This window comes from Gavia stellata, chromosome 1, assembly GCF_030936135.1.
Source record: "Gavia stellata isolate bGavSte3 chromosome 1, bGavSte3.hap2, whole genome shotgun sequence".
In the NCBI taxonomy this organism is placed as follows: domain Eukaryota; kingdom Metazoa; phylum Chordata; class Aves; order Gaviiformes; family Gaviidae; genus Gavia; species Gavia stellata.
In genome coordinates, this window is record NC_082594.1 from 33,718,506 (window position 1) to 33,738,927 (window position 20,422).

The 20,422-nt window shown below is 41.5% G+C and overlaps 1 protein-coding gene across 1 annotated transcript in view; it reads left to right on the plus strand.

The window, feature by feature from the left end:
• Nucleotides 1–20,422, plus strand: part of EPSTI1 (epithelial stromal interaction 1) — a 48,929-nt gene that overhangs the window by 13,404 nt on the left and 15,103 nt on the right. The window contains exons 4-6 of the mRNA XM_059824721.1: nt 2,516–2,589; nt 3,225–3,308; nt 10,091–10,164. Of these exons, the coding sequence (XP_059680704.1) occupies nt 2,516–2,589; nt 3,225–3,308; nt 10,091–10,164 (232 nt within the window). The remainder of the gene's footprint in view (nt 1–2,515; nt 2,590–3,224; nt 3,309–10,090; nt 10,165–20,422) is intronic.

Sequence of the window (20,422 nt, forward strand, 5' to 3'; positions counted from 1 at the left end):
AATTTAACTGACTCCAACCCAGATTTGTTTCTGGGGTCAAGGTGATGCTGGTCCCACATATTTGTTTTGCCCTGCAGCCTGAGTCCCAGTTGTTTGCCGTGGTGAACCTACCTTTGCAAGTTGGTGTAATGCCCTGTATTCCCACCATCATGTGGCCAGACATGCTCTTTGTGAGTTCATACATACTAGCTGCTTCTTGCCTGTGACAAGTTCCTAGAGGACATGCTTCTGTCCCAAGAGGACCACAAAGCTTTTTCATGAAGAAAGTTAAATCTGAAAACAGAAAGTTGGAATGTGGTGTCTGTGCAGAACATGCACAGGCTGGCTGCGTGACTGGGGACGTGGTGGCAAACCTGCAGTGACTAAGAGTGTGGGGAGTCTTAATTTCTTCTGCTCCCACTGCATTTAAAAACTTTCTTGGGAAAGAAGCAAATTAAGGAGGGGGAAAAAATAAGGCAAGAAAAAGCTAAAAGAATTCAAGGAGTTTATATGAGCTCTTCAGTCACTGTCTAGCTGCCACTTAGAAAGACCCCTGGAGACTGAGACACATGCACTATGTTCAGTGCCTCTGAAAAGAGGTAAGGTGCAAAGATTATTAGATCTTATCATTCCCACAGGAACAAATTTGGAACAGAACAGAGCTCAAGGAAAGAGAAAAAGATGTAAGTGGCATCTCTAATTTCACAACTGTAGGTACTCATTAAGGTAAAACAGTATCCTATGTTATTTTCTCAGAGTGATTTTAAGACACTACACATCAGTCCAAATCACCAGATAATTCTTAAAGTTGAAGTTTCTTAACACTCATGGTTTCCATAGGGAAATAAATATTCTGGATTTCCATTCTGTAATATTTGACTGGCAAACTTTTAAGTAGCATAGAGGGATGAGAGCAATGAAGGATGCAAGTTCCACCGTCCTCCACAAGCAATGAGTGGAGCAACAAATCATGCCTGATAAATGCAATGGCCTCTTTTTTGATCATATTATATAAAGCCAGTCATGACATACTCTGAATTCAGTGAAACGTTTGACACATTACAGCCAAGCCAACTTGAATGAATTAAACCTGGCTGAAAGGCTATAGGCAATGGCTAATAATGGTCAGTAAAATACTTCGAGTGGATGTCCAGCAGTACATGCAAAACCACGTACAGTGAACACAAGAGTGTTACATGTTGCCCATAAAAGGCTGGAAAGAAAGAAAGATCAAGCATCCAATAGGTTTCAAAACTTGTTTAGTAGCAATTTTATTTCTTAGACCTGGGGAGGAGGCACTCTACAATGCCAGCTGTATGCTTATTGCTACTGTAAGCTTGTTGCTTGTATACTGTATGGCCAGTCTTTCTTTCAAGCTTAGTCTTACAGAGTTATCTGCATACATAGGAATGTTTCCACACTTAGGGAACTGATCTCTCATTCCCTGAACCTCACCTAAAGATTAGTTTCCTTTCATTAGTAAGTGGAGAAAGCTACTCTTAGTGAAGGGTGATCCGTCCTGAAGGATCTAGCATAGCGGTCTTACATTTCAGGCACCGCAGGCAGCACAGATTAGTTCAGCTGCTTCTGTAAAATTAACAGTCAGATAGTGGGGAACTTCTCAGAAAATCAGTGGGTGAAAGTACAGCCCTCATCCTCAAAATGGGGTGCGGGCTGCTGTTGTTTTTTCTGTTGTTTTTTGCAACAACTGAGGGAATGAATTACTGGCTTTCCCAAAGCAAGAAAATACTTTGGAAAATAGCAGAGCAGAATAATAGAATAAAACCCACTCCCTCCATCCCTTAAGACCTATTATCACTTTCTCTGTGTGGTTGGGGTTTTTTGTTTATTTTGTTTGTGGGTTTGTTTTTGTTTTTTTTTTTTTTAATTGAAGGCTGAACATTATGGCCAGAGTTATAGATGCTCTCAAAAGAGATCCTGTGCCTTTGGAAAGGGCACCTTCTGCTACCTGGATATGAATGAGGTCTGTGGGAAAAGGCTATGATTTCTATTTCAGAAAGGGGTTCCTTGCTTGATCCCCAAGACATTACTTAGAAGATATTCAAATGATAGCATCCCATTAGAGCTGGCAGAGACTCCAAGCTCCTAAGTTTGATAAAAGAGAAACTTTCTGGCAATAAAATTTCTGACTATGTGTGTGTGTGACAAACTGAACAAAGGTGGGGAGAGCTGGATCTGAAAATGAAGACTCACCTGCAAAGCGTGATGGATTTTCTGAAAATGGAATAGTTCTTCAGTGAACTGATCATATACTGTAAGACATATTTGCTGATAGAGTGGGTGATACAGTGGATGCTCTGTAAATAGCAAGCTAGTGCTTTTGACGGATGGATAAAATGATCAAAAAGGTCTCCTGTCTGTTCTCTTTAATGTCAGACAGCTACTGTAATTATGAAAAATCTCCTGTATGTGCATGCATCCAATCTGTTATATTGCTCTGTTCTGAAATGACTGGCATTTGAACTTAAAATGCTCATGCAAAATGCAATTTATACTTTTTTTTTTTTTTTTTAAGGTGGAAAGGAATCAGAGGCTCAAGCAAGGCAAAAACAGCAAATGATGCTCATGCAATCTAAATACCAGCAAAAGGTCAGGAAGAATAAATTTGTTTGTTTATTTTAAGAACTGAAAAAAACCGCCCAACTTTTCATGAAGTGTTTCATATGGCTGTAAAATGAACTCACAGCTGCATGACGAAAGAGAGTCATGAAACCTGAAGGATACAGCAGAAAACTAGAAACAAATGTTCTGCACCAAAGAAAATGAGAAATCTGGCTGTAAATATGTAACAACCTGTATTGCAGATCATATCTAAAATGATAACTAGTACAGTTGTAAAGCCACTTATATGCCTCACTGTATCTTGCGGCATGCTGCATACAATTCAACTAATTGATCAATGTACCACCCCATCCAGTGCTTATGTAGAAAAGTTGTTTATAAAAGGTATAAAAGCTTGTAAGTTATCAATCAGCTGTGTGATTTCTTGCATGGATGCCCATTTATCACTCCTAGAATTCTCAGTCTTTGTAAAGCCAATATTGGAGTAGCTGGTGCACAGCCTGCCTTATTCAGTGCCTCATTGTAAGAAAAAATTGTGGAAACTTTCCTCAAACACACTTTAGGTTTGAAAGATGTGCAGTACAGGAGTCAAGTGAAGTTACCTTATGTGTTCTTTGTATACATACATATATAAAATAATTTTCTGTGTTTATGTCGTACAGCACAAGAGAGAAGAATATGTAAAAGCAAAAAAGGCAGCTGAAGAAGCTGAAATTCTGAAAAAGAAAGCAATTCAGAGAGAAAAGGTAAACATGGTTACTGCAGAGTTGGAGCCATATAAGAAAGTTAATGTCTTGATGCTTGATTTTGCTGAACTACATGGAACAGGCTAATTAAATTAAATGGTAACCCTGGATTGCATCAAGGAGTTAGGAAATCCAGTCCTCCTTCTCATTATAGCTGACTGAAGGATGCCTGACCTGGTGTTCTTTGGAGCTTGAGCGTTCCTTTGGCTCTTCAGAAACTCCAGCCTTTCAGTTCCTTCCATCCTGAAGAGTTAGCAGAAAGGGAGAACACTAGGGTCAGGATTAATGTTGTGTATAGAGGTTATCTAGTTCACTTTGGCATGAGCTTTCTCTGTAAGATCAGATTGCGGCAGATGGCACAAAGACCTCACAGAAATCCATAATTGCCTGCAGTACACATGGGAAGAATACAAGAAAATCCAGCCTGTCATGGTGGAAAAGGCATCCAAATCATGAAAAGGTCAGTGTAGTCTATCTGCATTGTGCTGAGTGCACCCTGAAGTTCAGATGCCCCTCCAGCCCCTCTGGGGCTTGCACACCCAGGTGTATTGCTAATATGTAAGATCACTTTTCCTTCTAATATTCACCATATATTGACACCAATGATAGCTCACTTCCAAGTCTTCTGTTTTATTTTGCATTTGTTTGTTTTTTCTAGTTATTCTCACATAGCATCTTCTTGTCCTGTGTGCTGCATAAATCTTTGTAAAAGTTCATTCATGTCTCCTTGGTGGAAACCAAGCAGCTCTCGCTTTAGAATGTGGAATTTAACTGAAAAAAGAAAAGAGGGGGAACATGATACTGATGTACCCAGTAGTAATGAGAGAAAGGGATATTTCAGGTTTACAAGTTTTGTCTCCACAACAGTAAAAATGGTCTTCTGTGCAGAAGCTGAATGCTGAGAGTTAGTTAAGAAATCATCACTACTGGATGCCATACAATGGCATGCATAAACAAAAATAGCCTTAATTGCTAGGCCTGTCTAGGTAAGGTTAGTCTGTTCCCAGTCTTTCAGTGGTTAGCATTACTCTTTGAGGATAAGCCCATACACAACAGCTCACAGGGGCAATAAATATTATCATGTGAAAATGTCATTAACAGTTACCAGCTCATGTATAGCTCTAGAAGCAGCGATGATAGCAATGGTAGAAAGGGGATTAATTATATTTTATTAACCTATTAAATATACATTGTTTGTCCTTGGGCATTGAAGAAGAAAAATGTTGCAAGACTGCTATAATTTATAGTTTCACCTAGAAAATATATTGATGTATCAGTTTTGTTTTCATGCTCTTTAATTTCTTTACCTTCACTCCCATGGATTATAAAATCTTTATAGATGTTGTAGATAGTAAAACTGTAACTATCAGTTTCTTCTAAAGGAGAATGCAACATCATGGAAAACATCTTTGCCAAACAGACTGTTTTATTTGAATAAATAAACATATACACACAAAGCAAACAAACAAAACAGAGGAGCATGGAAGGGAACTCTTAATTTGAATTTGTTTATTCGGGTTGTCTTCCACAATAGTGATTGAGCTGATGATTTCTGCTTGGAAGATGTTTATATATTAAAAATTCAACTCTGTTTAAGAAAAGCATGCTAGAAAGCCACTAAAATCTGTCGATTAGGCTATCTCACCCTGCCTGCAGATGAAAGGCTCCCGAGAGCTGAGGATGACAGGAAAGGGATCCTAAAGAACTGGTACTGTAGGACCAACATTGGACCCTGGTTACCGTAGGAGAGGAACTTTTTTTGTTTTTTGAAAGTGCTAGATTTGTAGGCAACTGCACCTGCAGGGCATCAGCTGAGAGAACGTCTTTCTGCAAATTCACAAGCCTTCTTTTCTTGCTGGCCAGTCCTTCTTTTGCTCAAGGTTACTATTCATTCAATAAAACCCAAATTGTCTGACAGTCTGAAAGGAGTTAATGGCTAGCCAGCTTTATCAGCAGGGGCCCTGAAACTTTCACAGCTGGAGTGCTACTTTGCCAACAAACGTGAATGGTGAAGCCCTACAGACTAATGTGCGATGACTAAAACTGGTGCTGGTATTCAGCTCGGTTCTTCCTTGATTGTGAGGATGATGTACGGTAAGCCAGTGCTGCTTATGAACATAGGATCTGTTTGTGTTATTGCTTTAATACTGGTTTTGCAGAGAAAAGCAGTATCCACTCTTCCGTTATCTTTGTGACCAAGAGAAAACTGGGTGTCTGCCAAAGCAGTACCCAAATGTGGAAGGTCTGCCTTACCATCTGTACAAGTCCACCTGCCTGTCTCTGTCATTCTTTAATTAACCATGAGGTTAGGCGCTGGAATACCAATGCTCTTGGCATCTACCTTGTCTCTTTTCAGCTCACAGAGAGAAAAAGGGTCAATCCTCCCACCCCCACCCTGTTCTGTGTTCCACGGGACCTGTTTGTGTGAACTGGTACTCGGGTCTCTCTGCATAGCAGTGAACGGGATTTGGGATCCCATGCGTTCCACGTCAGGCAGCTTGTCCTGGGACTGCTTTGATTTGTTCACAGGGTAACCCTGGGCTGCATGAGTCTGGATTTTCTTCTAAGCTAGTGATCTCTGAGTGCTCACTGAAATAATTTTGGAGATACTTCTTAACGTTAGCGGGGGAGTTCCTATTTCTGTATTTGTCCCTAGTGCCGAGATGAGTGTCTGATCGGCAGAAGGTGTGGGAGTACATGGGAAGTAGCATTATTATTATTTGGTCATTAGTAGCAGGCATCTCCAGTTGGGTATCTTTTGTGCAGCCTTTCACCGATCTTGCCCAGACTGAACCTTCTTCCTTTAAGTCTCTTGGGTGAAAGGACTGTCAAAGCTCCCAAGAAAATAAACAAGTGGCTGATAGTTGGCTTTTTGTTTTTTAAGCTTTCTGCATTTGTGCTGTACGCAAAATAGCATAATTTCAGTACACCGGATATTTCTCTTTCCTGTCATTCAATCTCTGTTCCTGTTACCCTGCCTTTAGCCTTTCCTTGTATATTCTACATCTTGACTATATATTAAAAGATTCAAAAGAGTTGAAGTGAAAAGTCTTAGTGTAATTCTACTGCGTGCAACCTTCTTTTGCTCTTACATTACATAGTAACAGTCCTGCCATCTTTAGAAACTGTCCTATTTAGGATAAGCTGTAATTTCGTTTTATTCTTTATCAGACCATGTGCTCTTTAATTTGACTGTGTTAATCAGCATGAATGGCCTTTTTCGGGAATTTGTTAAAACCAGGCACTTTACAGACCTTCTGCTAATGCTTTTCAACATGTTTACCTTCAATATCACAGCTGTTCCACTCTTGGCTTTGTTTTTGAAGACCGTGCCAAATGTGGAGTGCTTTGGCAATGTCTTTTGATAGATTACTGTTAGTTAGAGAATGTCCCAGTCCCGTTGCCTGTCATTTGTATGCGTCCTAAGCAGGGGTCCCAGGGTAAAACTCCAGAGTAGAAAGCAGTTACACCAGCCACAAGTAAATAATTTCAATATGCTGGAGTTTTCTTCAGGCACCATTCTGGTGGTAGAATAGCTGTAGAGTATTTCCTTCTTTTTTTATCTAGTGGGAGATGGGGGTGATATTGAAGGATTATATTTATCAAAGTTAACATCACTGTGGTGTTCTAGCTAGGAGCTAGACCACAGCAACTCCAGTGAGCTTTGGATTTGAACTTTCAGGAGCCTTGCAATATGATGGTGGATCCCATGCCGAATGCTTTTTCAGAGGTGAAGGTGTCCACTTTCAGTGTTGAGCAGTGGTGGGGAAAAGCCTGGGAGCTATCACCAGTGTCATGAGGGTATCAGCATCACCTTTGGCAATAACAGGTGCCATCAGATTTGCTTTCTTCCTCTTTCCTTTCTTTCCCTGTAAATTGTTAAGTTGCATAGATGGGTGGGAGTCTTTTGCCTAAAAAAATCATCTGTGTCTGGGTGGAGGGGTTAGGAGCAAACAAGATATCCCTTGAACACTATCAAAATTTACCTACACTGTGGGGTGATACTCCTTACTTTAGTTTGATTATTTTCTTAATTACATCAGTAATTAAATAATTACTTCATACATTTTACTACTGTCTCAGCATGTCAAATGACTGAGCAACAGGACACCTTATTCAGGGATTTATCTTCCCCCTTTTGTTTATTTTCCCATTGCCTTTTTCCCAATAACAACCTCTAAGTCATTTGCCTTCCAACAGTTTATATCATCGTTACACAACATAGTGGGTCTTTTCCTATCTGCAGACATCTGACAGGATTTTTTTTCTTAATCCAATACATGCTGGGGAAGAATTTGCACTTGTTTTGCAAATCTCTTCCAGACAGTCGTTCTTTATCCAATTAAAAAAGTATCCACCCTGAAGTCACTGAAGGCAAACTAATTGAGTAACTGCCAGTAGAATTGTAACCTTTCTGAAACGTTATTGATTGCAGGAGAGGAAGAAAATCACAGAATCACTAAGGTTGGAAAAGACCTGTAAGATCATCAAGTCCAACCATCAACCAATGTGGGACATAAACCATGTCCTGCAGTGCCACGTCCACATGTTCCTTGAACACCTCCAGTGAGGGTGACTCCATCACCACCCTGGGCAGCCTGTTCCAGTGTTTCACCACTCTCTCACTAAAGAAATTTTTCCTAATATCCAGCCTGAACCTCCCCTGGCGTAACTTGAGGCCATTTCCTCTTGTCCTGTTGCTAGTTGCTTGGGAGAAGAAACCAACACCCACCTCTCTGCAACCTTCTTTCAGGTGATTGTAGAGAGCGATAAGGTCTCCCCTCAGCCTCCTCTTCTCCAGGCTGAACAACCCCAGTTCCCTCAGCCGATCCTCATAAGACTTGTGCTCCAGACCCCTCACCAGCTTTGTCGCCCTTCTCTGGACATGCTCCAGCACCTCAATGTCCTTCTTGTAGTGAGGGGCCCAAAATGAACACAGTATTTGAGGTGTGGCCTCACCAGCGCCGAGTACAGGGGCACGATGACCTCCCTGCTCCTGCTGGCCACACTATTTCTGATACAGGCCAGGATGCCATTGGCCTTCTTGGCCACCTGGGCACACTGCTGGCTCATCTTCAGCTGGCTGTCAATCAACACCCCCAGGTCCTTTTCTGTGGGGGAGCTTTCCAGCCACTCGTCCCCAAGCCTGTAATGTTGCATGGGGTTGTTGTGACCAAAGTGCACGACCCAGCACTTGGCCTTGTTGAACCTCATACAATTGGCCTCGGCCCATCGATCCAGCCTGTCCAGATCCCTCTGCAGAGCCTTCCTACCCTCAAGCAGATCAACACTCCCACCCAACTTGGTGTCATCTGCAAACTTGCTGAGGGAGCACTCAATCCCCTCATCCAGATCATCAATAAATATATTAAACAAGACCGGTCCCAAAACTGAGCCCTGGGGGACTCCGCTTGTGACCGGCCGCCAACTGGATTTGACTCCATTCACCACCACTCTCTGGGCTCAGCTGTCCAGCCAGTTTTTTACCCAGCGGTAAAAAATATTGGGGGGGCAGGGGTTACAGCCCTGTTCTTAGCACCACTTTCCCCCTTACACTCCCCCAACCCCCTCATTCTACCTGGCCTTGCACAATACATCCACCCAGGTACAGTGTCCTCTTCCTGATTTGAGGCTCTGACCAAAGGGGCCATTCCCACCTATAGCTCCCTTCTCATCTCTGCAAGGTATTGTCTGAAATTTCCAGGGCACTTTGTTTAGAGCAATGCCTGGTTGCTGGGTTACCAAATAATTACTTTTTTTTGTTTTGAGGGTGGGGGATGAGCAGAGTGACAGTCCAAGGTGGCAGATTTCTCAATGTGCTAGTCGTTGTGAACCTCAGGTGGGAGCTCTTGTTGGAGCATCCCCCCAGCAACTGCAGTGTAGGAGCTTATGCTCAAAATATAGCGGGGCTGAAATCCCATTTTGGCACTTCTGATTTGTGTTTTTAATACACTAAACTGCCTTTTGAGTGCTCTTCCCACTGGACCTACCTACAGCCTATGTGTCAAAAAAAAAATCTGACTGGCCTCCTTTTGATTGGAATTTAGCTTAAGCTACACATTGCTGCTGCAGCAAGTTCTCTAGTTTCTGCTTTATTTTAACGTTTTATTCTACTAGATTTTGGGGAGTGGGGCAGCTTAGACAACCCTTCCACTGGAAAGTATGTGCAATTTTATGTTAAAGGACATAATCACTTGTGTGTATCCAGATTTCCACAGGAGTTTTGTGTGTCAAGGCTTTGATTGACTCTTGCACTGAGCATGTTATCTGAGATAGAATAACACTGGTTAAATACAAATGTCTCCCACCTTCATCCATCTTAGCATGTATTCAACTGGCCAGTACCTAACGCTCCTGAAGGCCACAGGTCTCATATCACTGTGCTTTCAGCGCTACAAGACTATCATCTGCTTTGGTGCGTTGGTTCATGCCGTCTACCTTCTTACTAGAACCGATGTTGCATCAGTTATACTGAAAGGTGACCCCAACAGTGCTGTAGCGTGAGAACTGCAAAGGCTCACGAGGCCCTTTGTGAGGATAGACGGAGCTGCCAGGAGTACAGTGCGCTTTTCTCTTTCAGGCTAGTCTCTTGACAAGTTTACTAGGAGCTGCTTGGTCATGTCTGAACACTTCTAGATTTGGGATTGGGTCACTTCCGTACCCAAATGCTACTACAGTTGTTTTGAAAAACAGGCTATTTAAATACTGGCATTGAAATAATCAATATTTGTTTGTGGCTTACTGGAAATCTGAAGTATGTTTTCCTGGTTTTAATGCTGTAGGCAGAAAGACTTGAAGTTAAAAAAAGGCAACAAGAAATACAAAGAAGAGAGGTGTTCCTTGAAGATCAGTATTAGTAAGTAAAATTTGAAACTTATTACCTAAAATTCCTTATCTGCTTGTCCTTCTGGTTTGGGTTTGTTGGTTTGGGGTTGGTTTTTTTTGGTTGGTCTTGTCTGATTTGGGGCTCAGGAAGGGTTTGGCTTCTGTTGCTGTTTTTTCACTTTTTGACTTGAAACTTTTGACCTCAGGGCAAGAGGCAAGGGGCACAAACGTAGAGACAGCAGGTTCCTCCTGAGCATCAGGAAACACTTTTTTACTGTGAGGGTGGACTGAGCATGGGCACAGGTTGCCTAGGGAGATTGTGGAGTCTCCATCCTTGGAGATATTCAAAAGATCTGGACAACTGGCTCTAGGTGGCCCTGCTTGAGCAGGGGGTTGGACAAGATGGCCTCCAGAGGTCCCTTCCAATCTCAACCACTCTGTGATTCTGTGAAATATTCCAAGCCTCCTCCATACCTTATTCTGTGAGTAATTTGGTTCAGTAGATTTCTCTTAGCTTCTCAAAACATACACTTTGAAATGAAAACTGTGAATTATAGAATGACTTTGTGCTTTCATTCTCTAACTGAATCAATATGTGATCATTCAATCCAAGACTAATTATCGAAACAGGATCTAAATTACATCTCCACCCATTTATTTTAGTGACTAGTAAAGAAATCTAAACCACATGGAAATAATGAGGACTTCCTATATTTAGCATAGTCCTACAGCTTAAAAGTAGAGATCTGCTGTGAAGACCTGTTTCCCAAGAATACCTCCTTAATGTCAGATTTAGATATGGCTTAACTCCTGACATAATTAATTCCATTGGCACTGAAGTTCCTGCCTTGCCAGTTCAATCTACCCTATTTATTTATTTTTAACTGATCCAAACCAATTCTATCACATAATTAACACACAATGCTGTTTAGTCACCTTTACCTTATTTTATCTTTGGCTCCTGAAATTACTGTCCTGTGTTCTCAGCATGATTGATTGCTCTTTCCTCCTCTGTGACCTTTAAAGGAGTCACTTTTGTCCCATGCTAGTACCTTCAGTTCCTTCATCATTTGCCCAGACTCTGTTCTCTAATATATAGACATTTTAGTGCTTTCTTACTGATCTCAGCCTTTCTTGTCTTTTTCCTTTTATTTCTTCCCATTTGGCTTTAGGTACAGCTGTTTCCTTAAATATATTGCCAATGTTTGTCTCTAGATATTGGTATTTTGCCTGATGTTTGTCCTCTGTTTGTCCCAGGGTGGATTTCCCCAACACACCCCTTGATTCCTTAGGATTTCTGAAGGCCCTACACAGCTTTAGATCTCTGCCTGTTTCTGACAAATTAGACACCTTTATTCTCTTTGAGCCTAACTCGAGAACAACCTCATCAGATCTTTTCAGTGCAGGGTCCTCAGTTATGTGACTTGCTTTTTCCTGAGGGGATTGTCAGGGTTCTTATCTTCACGATTAATCTGACTTTTTTGTCTTAAGGCGTATTCACCTTCCCTGTCTGCACCTTTTTTTTGCTAAGGGTGAAATGAGTTCTGCTGATCAGCGCTTTTTCCATTAAAAGTGAGCTTGGTTCTGTCAAAAGCAGGCCCAAACCCTCTGAAACACCTTCACGTGGGCAGTTGGTTGGTCCCCAGGTGGTGCAGGATCTCAGGCTACCTGGCCACTGGGAAGGAGGCTGACTGGCAGACGTTCTGTCCGCTGATTTAGGAGAACCTTGTGAGCGTTCAGCTGGTGTCGTCTTAGGAAACCAAACTGACTGATGTAACTGAAGGTAAAGCTGGACTGTTGAGCTCCGTTGCTCGAGATTATGTTCAACTGTCAGGAGGTTATTTGTATGTACTATGTATTGAACATACACCAGGAGGGCCCAGTAGATACTGCACCTGGAGGAAGTGAGCTGAAAACCTACCTACAGTGAATGCAATTTTGGTTAACCAAAAACCTCCCATGCTGTACAGAGTGACACTAGTGCCCTCTCTGGTCCAAAGGAATCCTCTGGTGGGTAGAGGAAGAGGAGTCTTGGGCTTTAACGGATTTACCACCAGCTGTTGTTGAGGTCATATTGCTAAGATACGTTGATGTAATGGAGCACAACATGCAGTAGTGATGGGAAGATAACTGCGCGACGTCTCAGATCTTGTAAAGTAACTCTACTGATGTACTACTGGTTATTAGAGACATGTTCACAGAAAAATGTTTGGTATTTAAAGCTGTGCTTCTGCATACTATGCAAAAATGAGTGACTCATTACTTCCATTATCTAAAAGCTTATGTCTAGAGGCGAAGAGAACAAATATGAGGTTGTGCCCCTTTCTTTGCTGTCCCTGCTAAAGTATTTTGATCTCCTTCTCTGCTTGCTGGGAGAGGGGGGAAGGAAGGTCCTGCACTGCATATAAAGCTATGACCTCTGCAAAGGCATGGCCTGTGGAGCCATTTCAAAAGATACGCTGCCTTGTTAGTCTGTCCCCTGTAAGCATCTGTAGCTGCAACATCACAATTTTCCTGAGGAGATCAATGCCTACCAGCAGTCTCATTAGCTGGGAAACCTTTTAAAATTGATCACCATCTCTAGCTGTATCTGCCTCCACAGGGTACAGCCCAATCAGTACCCCTCTTGTATGAAGTGCTGCTTCTGTTTGATATGGAAAGGCACTTAAGATTCTCATGTCATTAACATACTCTGACAATAAAGTATGATGCTGCCCAGAAGTTCGTTGTTTCGATTAAATCCCTATCACTATTAAAAACAGGAACTTCTCACTGAAATCTCCTTTCTAAGGGTGTAACGTGAAGTAAGTGAATGCCAAAAGGAACAATTGTCTGCAACCTTGTCCACCGTCTGCAGAATACAGTTATTTCCCATCCCTTGAAAGTCTTGTTAGCTTCTTTGTGTGAAACTGGCCCTTGAAAGTCAACTGTATCTGTTATCACAGTTGCTTGAGTGTGTGTATCTCGTGAGAATAAGGTCTAGACATGCGTGCAGGGCACTGTGGAAAAGTCTGTAAGTCTTTCTTTTTTGGGATCACCAGCTCCTCTGACCCAGGTGGACTCAAGCTCTATTAGGTGACTAAAATGGACAAAACCCACAAGGTATATCTCCTAAAGCAGCTGTGTATAAAAAGCCTGAACAGCACACAAGAGCACAGTTTGGACTGTGGGAGTTGCTGCATGGCAGGATTGCTATGGTTTGTACTAAGAGAGAAGAAACACTTCAGGGATTTATTGGCGGTAGTGTTGCTGTGGTTCTGCATCTGCAGATACCAGATCTGGAAGGTAAGGAGTACGTGTGTACTTTTCCACCGGAAACTGCTTACACGTGAAATGGAATCCTTCCTTCTAAGTAATGGTGTCTTGAATGCATTTTACATTGTTGGCCTGTGGTAGTGACTGTGTCTCTGTCAGAGTGCATTAAAAGATAATGAATGCTTGCATAGTCCATACTTTGCAATTGCTAATCCCTGTAAGGAAAGGGACTGAGTGTCCATCTTTCCAAATGGGAATGAAAAAGAGGTTAGATGGCTGGCTCAGGACTCTTTAGGACATCCCTCTTTAGTTAGGACACGAAAAATGTCATTCAAACAGTAATGAGGGATGGCCACTTCATGATTTGCTTTTCTCTGTGGTTTGCTGTGCAGGCTGTGTGAACCTCTGCCTGAACTGTAGCATGTCGTACCATAAGGTTTTAGCCCAGCTCTCTAGTAAGGTGCTTTTATTTAATTTGGATTCAACTTCCCAGAAACTGTAGTGTTGGATGTGGTCCACTGCGTTTCTAATAGCTATCTAACTATTTATGTAATGGGAAAAGCAGTCTAGCACATAGGGTTTCTTTTTAATAGTACATGATGGCTGTTGTATCACTTCATCTTTCCCTTTGTTACATATTCATGCCTCTGTTTTTGTGAAGGTTGTACTCCTGTAAAAATTCCTGGCACTGCTGCACTCGGGTACATGTGTGCACTCAATATATTGTGCTCAGAATTTGGAGGAGCTGGGAACAGAATTTGCCAGAGTGCCTCTAAGTGCATATTCCAAACACAATGCAGGAGGTTCACCAAACCAAGTTGATACACACTTGCCTGCCAACGCAGTTTTCCCAAAAGTCATAAAATGTAAGAAAATAAAATGTGACTCAAAACAGAATTTTTTTTTATTTATCTATTTTTACAGGATAAATACTAGTGTTCTTGCCAGTTTTCAGTCCCCTATGATGTGTGGTTCAAACAGCAGGCTGGTAACAAATTTTCCCCACAGAAGCGCAAGTGTAAACCTGACCAGACTTTTAATATAGGTTGCTAGAGAGAATGAAAGAGGGCTCGCACAAAAAGGGTTTGTAGCCTTGAGAATCTTTTGTTTGCTTCTTTTCACCACAATGGTCTTCGTTTTGTTCATTTGCTCCTGATTATTTTAAGCGTTGTCAATTATTTAGCTAACAGGCAGAAAACTAGGCTTTTATAGACATCCAAAGGGACTCTCTTGAGTGTAATAATGAAGGCAGTTTATTGAACGCCTGTGAGGTTGCTTTCTAATTGTACGCATTAATCTGCCTGTGCAAGCTGGCTGAAAATATAGAAGCAGATTGCACATGCAGATGGAGCACATGGAATGGAAGAGTTATGCAATAGACTTATACAAAACTGCATTTTCCTTAAAACTGGATTTATGCTTATTACTTCAGATAATAAATGAAACTTGATGTCTAAAATAACTTCCAAGAGTATTGGATGAGTTGGTGGGAGGAAAGAATAGCCTAGCTGTATTATTTCATCCAGTCAGGAAAACAAAAAAAGCAAGTGGGTTGACAGGAAAGATTAGTTTTGGGTGTGGGTGGGAAGTGATGAAAATAATTCTGCTGAGAAAGTTGCCTTTTTTAAAAAAAAAAAACTATTTTTATACTTTCTTGAAGCTTTATACCTAAAATCAACTAGTACCACATTTTTTGTTCTTATCCCCAAGAACAGGAGCACATGCTCAAGAACCTGCAGACAAGAATGCCTACCAGCCAAAGATAGCACCGTTTTGATCACTGTCCTCCTTAGTATGCTTGTGCATTACTCCCAGTGAAGTCTGTGAATACTGCATTAAGCTTGGTATGTGGCTACTGGAAGGAGTTGTGCTGGAAAGCAAGTGAACTTAATACCGAGAGGATGGCCTTTCTTCCCAGGAAAGGGCATTGGGGAAGAGCCATCAACATCATATAGCAATTTAATGGGTTAATTATTTCACATTGTAGTCTTTCACCTTATAGCTTCCAGCAAAAGATGAATCCCCCATGCCCCCCCCAAAAAATGCACAGTGGTTCATACTGACAGCTTTGCACATGGCTGATGTTTGTTGTTTCTCTTTACCCCAAAGTGGACTGTCCTGCAGGTGTGGGTTAGAGTTGAGGTAGAGGAGAAGAACCAGAATCCGTGTAGAGCTGAGGGCATATTTGTTGCTGACAGATGGAGGTGTTTTTACTACCTCGCCCCTTGTCATAGTCCAGCTGTGGGAAACACGGCAGCTTCTTGTAGCCTTCTGAATTTACCTAAACCTTGTAAACTTCTTGTTGCTGTGTTAAATCTCTGCAAAGAGGAGGGGATGTGAGAAGAGGCATGTATAATTTTATACCAGCAAAAGCCATTGATGTCCCCACTCAGGCTACTTGGAACTTTCTTAATGGCTTAATTTTTAAATACATACCTTTTGTTGGGACTATTTTCACAAATGGTGTTACTGGCCCCCAGCGTCATTCAAACTTTAGAAAATGGTTTTCATTTGTGAAAATCCCAACTACACCTCCATTTGGACTCCCAACATAGAATCTATGGGAAACCTGCATAAATGGACAGCAATCGCATTGACCTTCTGGAATTTCTTCTATTGTAACATTTGTTATTGTTAGGCCACGTGACTGAGGAACAGCAATGGCCCTAGTACCAGCCAGCCTGACTTGTGGGTCATAGCAAGTGCCTGACCAAGATGCACAAGGCAGAGATCTCACTGAGGAAGGAACAAGGGCATTAGTAAGAACACACCTGCCACAGAACCTACTGAAATGAAGGGCAGCTTTTCTTGTGGGTGGGCTTTGGTAGCGTTAAGCAACTGATCTTAATTTCTGCAAAAGTAGAGGAGGTTGTTACCCTTAGCCAATTAAATATGTTGAAGTGGGGAGAAGTGTAGATACTCTTGCTGGTGCTGCAAAAAGATGTCTTGAATGAAATTCAGTTTTGGTTTTTGGTTTTGTTTTGAGAGGGGGAGTCCTATTGTTTAAAAACCATCATGAAACTTCTGGGCAGATGTGTGAAACTAACATTATGTATGCATTATGCAGGGTTCTCAGTTTTTCAGCGGAATTGGAAGAAAATGGTGAAATATCACTTTAGCATTGCGTACTGGCAATGAATTTGGAAGCTGATATGTCCATGTCATTGAGCACTAGATGCTACTTTTGTTGTCTTAGTGGCTAATCATGTTGTCTCCTCTCTGAAATTACTATAATTATTTACCTGGCTTGGGATTCTTTATTTTTATTTTTTATTACTGTTTTTGAATCGCTCTTAGCATACTTGTGGATGTTCATTAGAGCAGAATTGTAATGCTGGAGATCCTGCAGCTTGAGAAAGCAAGGAGTTCAGAAGCTGTCTTGTTTTCAGTAGTAAGAAGAATGGCCATTATCTTTTAAAAATTGTCAAAAGAAATAAATAGATTTATTATATATGCAGAATTATTGTACTTTTTTTTTCAAAAGCACTGGCATAAAAGCCAGTATGTTTTTCTGTATCCTGGCGTTTCTATACCCATCAATTAAAGCAAAAGAATTAATTGCCACAAGTTTCATTGGGGAGCGGTAATGAAGATTACAAGAAGCCTTTTTAATTGATGCATTTTTAATGTTAGTCTGTAAAACAGACTTAAAGCCAAGAACTTTATATGTGGGCAGAAAAATTATTTTCTTTATATCTTTGTTCTGAGAGGAAGACAGTCTCAAATGAAAAACTTAGCGAGCAGTGCTGTGCGACTCTTGGGTGGAGGAAAATCACAGAATCAGAAGCACAGAATCATTAAGGTTGGAAAAGACCTGTAAGATCATCAAGTCCAACCATCAGCCCAACACCACCATGCCCACTAAACCATGTTTCGCAGTGCCACTCACGCTCTGTTCTCCTGGCCAGTTTGAAAGAGAGTCAACCCAAATCGACACATTTCTCTAGCTGGTGGAGCAATGCGTTTTCTCATTTCACACAGGTTGCTTTGCTAGCTTTGTTCTCCACTGCCTGTGGATGCAGAGGGGTTTTTTCACACATTTGCTATTTGATGCTGAAGCCTGGGTCCATATCCTTATTCATGTCCCTAAGGACAAATCCTTTTCTGGACTGGCTCTTCTGTTTGCCTTGTAGATGTGACAGGAGTTACCCAAATAGGCAGGAGTTAAGAACAGGTGACATACGAAGTTAAAGCCCTTATTCTGCATAGGATCTTAGACCTTGGGTCCTGCAATGAGATCAGTGTGGGTCTCCAGATCTTCCACAGTTGCCCACTGGAGTCATCTGTGGAGCTTTCTGCTTCTCGGCTGTCAAGGCTGTTGACCTTGTTAGAGCACAGGAACTCCTACTTAGGCCAGAGGAACCTAGACTCACCCTGGCTTTTATATCCACCCTCTTGTCTCACCCCTGTGGGAATGTGGGCAACACACGCATTTAGTCCCAAACAATAAGAAATGTGTGTGGATTCCCTGATCTAAAAGTAGCTTGTGAGTGTGGGGTGCCAACTCTAAATCCCTAAATTACACCGTTCTCAGTGGAACACCTAACAGATTCATGTTCCTGCATTTTACAGGTACTCATTGAGCTTCAAGCATATGCTTTTACGTAACAGCTTTTAAGAAAGGACTCTGCCTGAAGAATAGTTGTGAAATGTAAAGCCTTATATCTGAGGACCCACAGAAAGCATCTGCAACATGGACTGATTTCCACAGTCATGCACTGTCCCCACCTAGCACGTTGCTCAATGATCCTGGCAGCAGAGTCAGTATTTTCCCATGACAGCTCTTAAGAGTTTTTCAGCCCCCGAATCCAGTATTGTCCTTCACTCCACCACAGCTGCAACTGTACTAATAAATTAAATGCTGTCAATCACTGTCACTTTTAAGGCCAACAGGCCTGAAACTGCCTGCTTCCATTGCTAGCAAATTTTTTTACCTCCCAAAACTGGGCAGTTGCACCCGAAGTAGGAGTTACTTGTGGTTGATATTCATTCCCGGACAGCAGCCAGGAGTTGTTTGGGAAAGTGCTATTTGAAACAGGTCAAAACTATTCCAGGAACTGTTACCACAATATAGATGGCTGAGTTCCCATGTGAAGAGTATTGCCTGGTGCTATTAAACATACCAGTATGGGAGTAGCCTATTTTAATTACCAGAGCAAAAGGCCTGTTCCCAATGGTGTAATGGGAAACAGGGCTACCAAAAAGGACAGAATACCCTCATAAGATCGCTCCAGCTTAACCAGTGCTTCTGAACAGCTCTCTTCCCTTCAGCCTGATGCTTAGCGGTAATCAGAGCTCAGGTTAGCAGCCTGTTAGGAGGGTGCCATCTTCTTGGTTTGTCTAAATTTTGGATCTCCTTTTGCCTATCTATTTTTGAAGGGTATCAGGATGCTGCTGTATTCAAATTACTTTCTTCAGCTCATGCTTTTCCTTCCTTAATGAGTTTAGAGGAACACATTTTATTGGCATCTTTGATTAGCCCTTGAAGTTTTAGCAAGCGAGTGAGATGTTGCTCCAACTGTCTGAATGTGGAACACCTATGGACACTTTGATATGCTGATTTCCTTCAGGAAAGAGATAATGCTTTCCTCTCTGGAACATTAATTGAACTGTCATCTCTCTGACTTCCCCCTTTCCCTGCAGCATGGCTTATGCCATACTCTGCATTGTTATGACTTTAGGTTTAATATTATGGAAAATATTATTCAGACAATATTTTGACAGTCTGGCAACGCCAGATGCGTTGCTGGGTTTCCATAGAGATGATACACAATGAATTAACATATGTGACTGACTTGACTGAGTTTGTCTTTAGTCAGGTTTGGAAACCTGAGTCCCTTTCTTGTGATAGCGACACTTTATTAATGTATTACTTAATTTGGTGTAGTAGGGTGTTTTCTGTATTCAAAGGCAGTGCACAGTCTCGCTGAGAAACTTTATTTGCTTCCACTCTTGTAATCATCTTTTCTAACACCGAAAGTGAGTTAGCTTTTCATCTATCAGTGTGCTGCTCCGGGAAATGCAGTGTCTTAACCCTCCACCCCATTTTTATGCAAATAATGAGAACTTCCACATACCCCATGTCATTCTTTTACCATTCATAAGGAGTTAGGACATCCAGGTACACCCTCAAGTTGCCAGATATTTCTTTGCAGAGCTTCAGCCTTCTGAACTATGTTCCAGACTTTTTGTAAGAGTTCTTAGTCTTTCTGGTGTAGAAATAAATTGTTATTTTAGCAATTTTACATAGGTAGAGAAACACAAAATCTGCAATTTAAAACTTCAAGTTCCCAAGATTATTCTGTGCAATCTCACCACTCAACCACTCATCTTTCATGGAAAAAATGTGTGTGGTTAATGCTTGGCTAAGTAGACTATTAATTCATTTATCGTTGATATACAGGTGCTTTGTAGATCAGAGAATCTTACATTTCACTTGGTTCTTTCTGTATTGTGTGTTGGCTGAAGTCCATGTTAACTTCCCAGGTAATGGAGGAAAGGGATTGAGCTGGGAATGCTGAGACCCTAAAAGCATGGCTTACTATAGCTTGAGCAAGTACTCTGTACTTGAAGTGGTAACATCGATTTGTATTGTGTGGAGTAGCACAGAAGAACTTGTTGGCTCTTGTTCTTTTTTCCCACTTCTCAATATACCCACTGAGCAGCAGGACATTTTCCAAAAATGCACTTACTCACCATTTCAGATCATGGGGTGAAAGATAAAAACACACTTGGTAGTCTGTTTCAGCAGTTAGTCATCATCATTCTTTGGCAGCCAAGGCTTTTTCTCCAAGGTTAAGTAGCTGTCTTGGTAGTGGCATCTTCTCCCTCACAGAGCTAGCTTGTTGCCCTGTTAGCAGAGTAAATCTTTGTGTTGAATGCCTCTTTCTGCTCTCACTTCAGTACTTTCATGCTTTCCAAACCTGTATACAGAAATAAAATTGCCTCTTTCCTCTAACGCTATTCCTTTGAGTGAGCAAAGACTTGAATAGATATGCCTTCGTCTGCAGGTTAGGAAACTGATTCCTGATCAC